Source organism: Notamacropus eugenii, chromosome 1 (assembly GCF_028372415.1).
Source record: "Notamacropus eugenii isolate mMacEug1 chromosome 1, mMacEug1.pri_v2, whole genome shotgun sequence".
NCBI classification, from domain to species: Eukaryota; Metazoa; Chordata; class Mammalia; order Diprotodontia; family Macropodidae; genus Notamacropus; species Notamacropus eugenii.
The window spans coordinates 696190031-696199012 of record NC_092872.1 but is presented as its reverse complement, the minus strand read 5'-3'; the positions used below and the strand labels follow the sequence as shown (position 1 = coordinate 696199012).

The 8982-nt window shown below is 45.5% G+C and overlaps 1 protein-coding gene across 8 annotated transcripts in view; it reads right to left on the bottom strand.

The window, feature by feature from the left end:
* Positions 1-3932: 3932 nt before the first annotated feature.
* NUTF2 (nuclear transport factor 2) overlaps positions 3933-8982 on the bottom strand; it is a 30674-nt gene continuing 25624 nt past the window's right edge. For all 8 annotated transcript variants that reach the window (XM_072636123.1, XM_072636122.1, XM_072636117.1 and 5 more), the window contains 3 exons: positions 8116-8187; positions 7920-8018; positions 3933-4466 (listed from right to left, as the gene is read on the bottom strand). In XM_072636123.1, coding sequence (XP_072492224.1) covers positions 4353-4466; positions 7920-8018; positions 8116-8187 — 285 coding nt within the window. In that variant the 3' untranslated portion in view covers positions 3933-4352. The remainder of the gene's footprint in view (positions 4467-7919; positions 8019-8115; positions 8188-8982) is intronic.

Sequence of the window (8982 nt, the reverse complement as noted above, 5' to 3'; positions counted from 1 at the left end):
AAGACTGAGGGAAATCGCAAATCCTTGAGGCTCCTGGTAAAGAGCAGGGTGGAGAGCGCTGGATTTGGAATCAGAAGCTCTAGATCAGTCAATAATGCCATTTATTTGCTCGTTGTAGGTTCTCAATAAATGCTTTTTCCTGCCCCTTTATATGGCACTATAAGATTTACAAAGGATTTTCCTACAAGAGGTGCAAGGTTTTCATATATGAGGAAACCGAGTTTCTAAAGGTAAACTCCCAAGTTTGCCAAGGGCCTCGTGGAGAACCGAGGAGGTGCCAGATCCTTTCGACTTACAGTTCCAGTCCTCTTTCCATTAATAACACGCAGTCTGTCATTCTGAGGCTTACATCACTGTCCCTCCCCATACGAACTCTAATGAGATTGTCTTTCCACACATCAATACAGGACAGAAAGACAGACCAGACCCATTGACAGTCACAGGCATTAATAACCACCCATCCAATCTAATCTCTTATTTTACTTATGGGTAACCTGAGGGGCGAAAGGGAAAAATGACTAGCCCGCCCATGGTCACACAAGTGGACGAGCTAAATGTCAAACCCTGATCTCCGGGGTTTCTCCTACAATTAGAATCACAGAATATTCGAGAGTTTAGAGAGACCTTAGTTTCTAATCCAAAACTCTCATTTTATAGGTGAAGGCCCTGAGGCTTCAAGGAGAGAGGTGACTTGCTCCAGGTTATGTGGTTAGTAACCCTACAGACTGAAACTCAAATCCTTGGATTCCAAATTCAATACCCTTTCCACTATGCCCGGTAGCTGTCAAAAGACAGATGCCTACAGGGAGTTTTACCTAATCATCCAAGCCCCCAGGCCTGAGAAAGGGAAATTGTAGGGATTAGTCCAGGAAGCAGAAGTAGCGCAATCCCAGTTTCTACTAGCTAAAGAGTCTTTCTCAAATGTCCAAGAAGCTTTACATTATGCAGTCTGGCACAAGAAGCATTTGGGGGAAAAAATGAACCCAGAATAAACTCTGGACTCAGGAGATTACAGGGATTGGGACTTGGTTCTTTGGAGATAATCTGAGCTTCTCTAGCGAGAAAGTATTGCACTGGGCATTTAGAGGTTTAGCATCAATTCCTAGCAGCACCGTAGTTCTTTGCTACCTTCTCTGAAAAGTGGGGTGGTCAACTCGTCATTCCCAAGTCTATAGAAAGGACAAGGGATCCAGAAAACTCAAAATCAAAGATAAAGGACCACGAGGCTCTTGGAACCCTGCACTGATACATACTGGTCACAGTACATGCCTGACAAAGGAGGCCACCATGAAGGGGACTCAAGTCTCCAAAGAGGGGCCTGCCTGGAATGAAATTTCCTAGGGATAAGGAGAGGCTCTTAGGTAGCCCAGGTTTTGGGCTTCCACCGACATCTCTTCTCCCAGGTTTGGATATTCCTCTGTCTTATCAAGTAAAATAATTTTGTTTAAATTAAAAACCCAACTCTTTATTGGTGACACTTTTCAGGCACAAGCATATCGTTGCAGCTCTCATATATAGTTTATCATGATTGTACTGGGTCAGTGGAAAGTAACTAGGCATCTGATTTATCCTCTCTGTCAAACAGTATCTTACAGCCATGACTTCTTCCAGAAGCATCTTTGTATCGAAGTATATAGCATGTCTGTTCCCACAACTCAAGAAACTTACCCTAGAAAAGGTGGCAAGTCCACAACCAAACATAGAAGGAAAACCATGTTATAAATATGTACAACTTAGTTTTACATCACAGGCAGAAAACTCTGGCCCCTGCAGGCATCAGGCATTTCAAAGCAGGGATTAGTGGTTCATTTCAGTAAGGTTACCCTCACCTCCCCAGAGTTGGGAGATGTGAGTGTGGGGAAGAAGCAAGCCAGTTGGCGTCACTGTACAAAAAGCCAGCTCAACGCTAGTTTCTGACAATGCTGCAACTGCTGGTGCACTGAGAACTCACTACTTTAAGTTGGGCCTGAAAGGTCCTTTGAGAGGCAGCGTCCTGTTGTGGAAAGATGGTTGATTTGCTAGTTCTCGCCTAGGCTCTTCCATTGGCTATCTGCCCAGGCTGACCTTAGCTAAGCAAGCAATTTCACCTCTGAAAAATGAGAGAACTGAACAAGATGACCTGAGGGCCCCTATAGTTTTAACACTGTATATAAAATGGGAGACCAGCTCAAGTCCTGAGGTGGAGAAAGGAATTGAGTTTGAGTTTGGTCCTAATAAAAGGTCCTGCCACCCTTGCTTGCCTTTCCATACTCCTAGTTTGGCAAGGGACTCACCACTGAAACATTAGACTATTTACCTATTTAGACTGTTTTCTGGGGGGACGTTCTTAGAGAACAGAAGCACAGAGGGAACTCAATTTGTATCCTCTAGTCCATCAGACTTAAGGAAAATAGATTTAGGACTGTCTGGGTTATGTGGTGGTGCCGGAGAGGAAAATGGATAGAAATTAACCTAGCAGAGTGGTGTGTGCATGCAGGAATTTCAGAAGTATGAAGGGGCTTTCTCCTCTCTCCCATGTCTTCAATACAAAGCTAGATACCAACAAAGTAATCAAGGTCCTGTTGTCTAATGGCATATGATTGTGTCTCACTGGATAAGAGAGCAAATTCCCACAAGTTACCTCACTGCCCCCCCCCCCCCCCTTTCCTCTCCTAAATCAATCCTGTGTTGGTCTTCCTACAACGTAGTCTATTTGTTGCAGTATCCTGGGTACACATTAACAGTGCAACTGGCAAGGAACAGGATCATGTGTAGCTTGGAAAAAAAACCCCACCAAATCTCCACATGGGCTTTCTTCCTTCACCCAGATCCAAATTAGAATGGAAAAGGAATTTTTAATGAATCACTAAGATAAAGAAGCAAAAAACATCTTTGTAAGCCAAGCCCTGGAAAAGCCAAGGCACCTTAGAGATCCCTGGGGGGCAAAAGGAGATTTATTGGACTTTCAAACTAGGCCCCAGGACAGGGCATTACTGGAGTCAGTACAGAGAACACTGGCTGGCAAAAATCAAAGAGGTTTGTATGAGAGTGGAATTATATCCCCAGATTCACTATGGGAAAGTGAAGCAGTCCTCTGCCCGGTAGGATGCCCCCAGAGGCCAAAGCTGCTTTCTGGGAGGATCAACCTTTCCAACAGTAATCCTTATCCCTATTCTTTCTGATCCTTTGACCTTTCAGATGAATGCTGCTTCCATGGTCACATTCTAGAGAGACAACTCAGTTGCTTTAAGAACCTACTTCTGCAGAGGACAGCAGCTCTGGAGGAGGTATCCCCATTCTGTCCCTTTTAATCCAGAACAGGAGCTAACCTTCCCCAGATTCTCTTACACACCCAATGAGATTCCATAAACAGTTAAAGCCAAAGAGAAACTACCAGAGTCCTTCCTGTCAGGCTCTGACAGAACCCACTGGGCAGCATGGCCACACATCAGCCTTCCTGGCACTAAGATCCTTGAGTTTGGGAGAATAATGTGCAAAGACAGATGCTCAGATTGAAGGAGATGGAACCTGATGGAAACAGTAGAGAGAGGCTGGAAAGGGCACATTTGTGGGAGCAGTTGAGTATTCCTGAAGGTACAAGATAAAGGAAGAGACCTCTACTCAAACCAGAAACTCACCCTGCCTCTGCCATGCTGACACCTCAAACAAGGGTGCACACTTTAATCCTTCCACTCCATGAGGAGTGTCCAAGCCTTGGGGATAGGTGTTTCTGGTCTCCAAGAAGACAGAAGGAATATTCCTTCAGAAATTCTCAGGCTCCAATGCATCAGGAAGAAGCAAAGCAGAGGGAAGCTGAGTGCTACAGAGGTTTTCTTTTTGTGAACATTGTTTAGGGGAAAATTAAAGACAAAAACAAAATTAGAGTATGACCTACTGAATTGTTTATACCCTAAATAATCAACTAGTTAAACTAATTAAAACAATGTAAACTGTTAAGAAAATTTTCATGGTTTTATTGTATAATGAGGCATTGGAACATCTGAACAAATCAAGATCTGGGCTGCACACGCAGCTGCTGCTTTCTCCTTCGTTTCTTTGGGTTACTAGAGCAACTTGTCAGTACATTAAAAAAAAAAAAAGACAACCTTTTGCATTACTTAGTCTTTCTAAGGCATGCGCTGGTACAACACAAACTTCTCCTGTCAGATGCAGCTAGTCTAACGTCCAAACATCATGCACAACACACTCAAACAGTGATGCTACCGCCACCACGGCAGCGTCCACCCGCCGCGGCCTTGCAGGCTTGTGTATGATATTTGGAGTGCTCTGAGGGGGGTGGGGAGAGGAAGTGTGAATAATATCAGGAAGAGGAGAGAGAAGGAAACAGCGTGGGCGCCTTGGGAAGAGGAGGCTCAGCCGAAGTTGTGCAGAGCTAGCCTGAACATGTCATTGGTGCACACCCAAGCATCATTGATGTTCTTTAATAGAAATATCTGGTGGAATCCCATGATGGGGTCTTCATCAGCCTGTGAGGAGAAAGGAAAGACACACCTTTGAACAATGCGGTAAGTGAGGCAAAATCAGAACCAGCCAGCTAGAGGTTTTTAGAACAAACAACACAACTATGCCACGCTGCCTTCAGGCAATAGAAAGGTCATTCAGTGGATTTAGAGTCCAAAGATGGGCAGTACTACTTAATACCTACATACCCATGGTTAAGACACTTCTACTCTGGGCTTCAGCTTTCAAAGCTGTAAAACAAGGGTCTAGTCCACATGTTTTCTCAGGTCCCTTTCTAGCTCTAAAGCCTAGGATCACATTAAATAAGAAATTTAAGGCTATGTTAAAAGGGGCATACCCCACAATTCCAGTGCCTAAACCTCCAGGATACTCCTCTGAGAGTTTGGGCCATTTAACACCTGGCCTTCTGTTTCCTTGAGAGCACATTAACCACCACCAACCAGCAGGCAAGGTTATCTGTGAGGATTAGAGACAGCTCCTTGGAAGGAGAGCTTTTCAATCAGACTTAGTCCAGATGCTGGCTCCAGCTAGAATCACTTAGAACAAGCAGAGACTGTAAATCCCTGCAGGATCACGGGAGGGAGGGTCTGAAATTTACCAACCACTGGCCCTGAATCCAAAGTAGCCTATTCCCTACGGCAGCATGGACTATTATTAGACATAGGGAACCACACCCCTTGGAAAAGCAACACAGAAGCATCAGATAAGAAAACAAGAGGCCAGAAGCAACATGCACTGACTGGGCAGCTTGGGGTGTTCCCTCCAGATATATCTGGGGAAACAGGACCAGCCTCTGGGGAAAAGGGCAGGGAGAAGATAAGTACGACCAGTGTAAGAGAATAGCCAGCAAACAGGTCCTTTACAGCCCTCTGGCAGAACAGGCGGGGAAAAAAAGAGACTCCGATTTTCCAGATGGTATAAAGAATGCCCTTTGCACAGGCCCCCTGGCCCTCTTATTCCTTTCAGGTATCCTAAGTAACATATGCTCCCTGTGTATTCCGAGTGATCCTAATAAAGTTCAGACACAGCCTCCAAACATCTCAGGTCAAGTAGTAGGCAGGTGGTCTGCATGGGCACATCCCCTACCCCAACTCTCAGACATATGCCTGGCCCTGCTGCCCCAGGCACAGAAAACCCAGACAGTGTCCATGCAGCTCAGAGCAAGTGCCAATGTGGAAGGGGATGGGAAGGAACAGTCTTTCCATTTCATGTCTGGGGTTTTTTTGTCTGTTTGTTTGGCTTAGGGATGGAAGCAGCTCTCTGACCTAAGGGAGGGTGGCTTGTCACTGCTATGTGGTATCAGAGTGAAACGCATGAAGGTTCACTGTGCACAATTAGCAACTTTGCTTTAAGACTAGAGTTTGATGTGAGCACAAAATGAGAGACAAATCTCTCATAGAAACTGCTCTGGGAGATCTCTCGGGAGACTGAGGGCAATGGTGCCAACTGGAAAGACTGATCAGGAAACCCTTTCCAGCTAAGAAGGGACAGAACAGGGGAAGGTCTGGGCTGGAAAAAGAAGCCAAGCAGGAACTGATGAACAAGCCATTGAAAAGCGGTCAGCTAGCAAGGCTGATGTTGATACATAAGGACATACGTGTGTGAAGAGCTAAACTCATCAACAAGATCCCTTGTTGGAGGGCAGAAACAGAAGGGACAGAAGCAAGGCTTTGTCTGTTTCTTCTTCACATTACTTGCTCAAACTGAGACGCCCCCAGAGAAGCCAAATACTGATCATCTCACTCTGAGATATCACTTTTAAGGTTTACAAAGCACTTTCCTCACCTTGGTCCTATGAGGTAGGGAATGTAATTTTATCAGTCCTACTTTACAGATGATAAACTAGACAGAGGTTAAATAACTTGCCCAAAGTCACAGAGATATGAAATAAGAGACAGAGACTGGACCATGGCCTTCTGCCATCAGACCCAAAGCTCTATGAGCTGTGCCAGGACTGTTCCAGCCACAGAGGTGCAACCCCCTCTCCCCAAGCTATGCCAATGCTTCTACACAAGAGAACTCTGCCAGTCTGCCCATGGCTCTGATGTCCCTTGGGGTTTGCCGTAGCTTTCTACAAGGGTCCACAGGTGGAATTCCACTTGAACTTCTTGGATATTTCTTCTCCTTTAAGATGGTCTGCACTATTCATTTTGTCCTGATTTCACCTAAATTAACTATTTTGAGGTGGTGGAAAAACATGAGGTACTCAAGGACCCCATTAGGACAGGAGGTGGAATATGTGATTAGACAACAGAACTTATGAAAAAGTTCTGGGGATTTTAGTAGAGAACAAATTTAATGAATCAATGGTGTGACATAGCAGCCAAAACCCCGCCCTTATCCAATGTCAGATTGGATGGAGAAACATAATATCCAGGATGAGAGAGTTAAGAGTCCCACTGTCCTCTGCCCTGATCAGACCATAGTTTGGACACATTCTAGGAAGGACAGTGACAAGCTGGAGTGAGTCTAGAGGAGAGGGGACCAGGATAGAGAATCAATTAGAGACAGAGTCCTCTAAGGATTAGTTGCAGGGAATGGGCATGTTAAGCATAAAGAAGAGAAGGTGGAGGAAGGGAGAGGGGAGGTAGTGGAAGGGGAGGATGAGAGCTGTCTTCAAGTATCTGAGGAGTTGTTTTCATGTGGAAGAGATATCAGAATTGCTCTCCTTGGTCCTGCGGACAAACTAGGAGCTGAGGGAAGACGTGGCAGAGAGGTTGATGTCAACTCTAAGTATAAGGGAAAACTTCCTCCCCATGAGAACTCTCCAAAATCAGAAGGGGCTGTCTCTAACTGGAGGTCTTCAAATGGAGGCTGGATGACCGCCTGGAGAGGACATGGTAAAAGGGGGTGAAGTAGGAGTCAGAGCAAAGAGCCACTGTGGTCCCTTCCAACTCCGTGCATCTGTGATTCTGAATGACACCCTCCAGCCTAGCTCCCCAATGCTCAGTAGGGATGTGGGTCTGCTCTACTCAGCCAAGACACCAAGGGCAGCTGTGAAGATAGGGTGTAGAGAGGGAGACATGCCCCACAGCAAGCTTTAGAGAAAGTCTGATAAGATCCCCCCCAAGTGGCAGCTGCTCATTCTATGTACCTCTGAAGCAGGAAACAATGGAGGGCAGGAGACAGAATAACCCTTCTGCCTGTTATCCACAGGCAGCAGCAAGATGTAGTAGAAAGAGCGCTGGACTGGAGTCAGGAGAGACCTGGATTCGAATCCTACCTCCGACACTTACTTGCGATGTGACTATGGGCAAGTCACTTAACCTCTCTGAGCCTCAGTTTTCTTCATCTGTAAAATGGGGATAACAACACCTGTAGTACCGACCTCCCAGGGTTGTTGTGAAGGTCAATGAGATATTGGGCATAAAGTGCCCTAAAGGGCCAGAATGGCGGCTCTCATTATGCATTATATTGAAAAGGAAAGTTCCCATCTGCTGTCAAGGTGGCCCCCTCACCTTGAGCTGCCCCACCACCATACTGAGTATACAGCTGTCAGGGGTGGGCTGGTGGTCCTGAGCTGTGATGCTGTGCTGTATTTTCTGAAATGGAAGGCTCTGAAAGAGAAAAGGAGGCAAATGTGAGCCTGCAACTAGAAGCAGTCATCTCAGATCCCTGAGAAAGAAGGCAGACAGAGATGGGGCTCCTACTTACAGACAATTTCTCCACGATGGCTGCTTTGCCTTGGAATTGCTGCCCTTCCCATGTAAGGCAAGATGCATCAATCTGAAAGAAGAAAATAAGTCAGAAAAATCTAGTATTAGGGTGGAGACCAAGGCCTCAGGACTGGTGACTGAGGAAGCGCAATCTCCCCACCACAGTCCCTTTAAGACTTAGTCTAATTTTTCTTCTCCAATGGAATCATAAAGGAAGGTGAGCTGTACCGCCACACACTGGCACATTAGTCACTACCTGGGAAAAGAAGAGATTGCCTTAGCCAAGCCCCACAGAAGCCTGAGCCAGCCTTGCTTTACCCCTGAGCCTGCTGTATGCTCCATGTACTCACCAGCACTCTAGCCTATGGCCTCCCACCAGACATCCCAACTCAATTACCAACAAGTTCTGAGCATCGTTTCGGGTCTATGGTAGTAGCCTTTTTTATCTATCCATTTCACACTCCTTATTAAACCTCTCTCATAGATAGGGAGCATTCAAACCAGTGTAAAAGAAAGCTGTCTGGAGCTTTCCCATTCTTAACTTTTTTCTAATTTCACTGAGATAACCATGTTTGGGGAACATTCCAGTACTGAACAAAGAGAGACTCTGCACAATTATAAGAGCAATGGAAGACAAAATTCTCACAGAAATGCTAACTTAATTACATAGTCTATAAATATTTTGGTGCTTTGCCAATTCAAATGTGACGTAGTCAACAGAATTTTTAAAAAATCATATTGGATCATAGATTGAAATTGCACAGGCTGCGACGTTCTTGCTTCACCCTCTCATTTTACATATAGATGAAGAATTTGGGGTCAGGTCTTGCGGCCACAAATCCAGGGCTCTTATCATTGTCAAAGT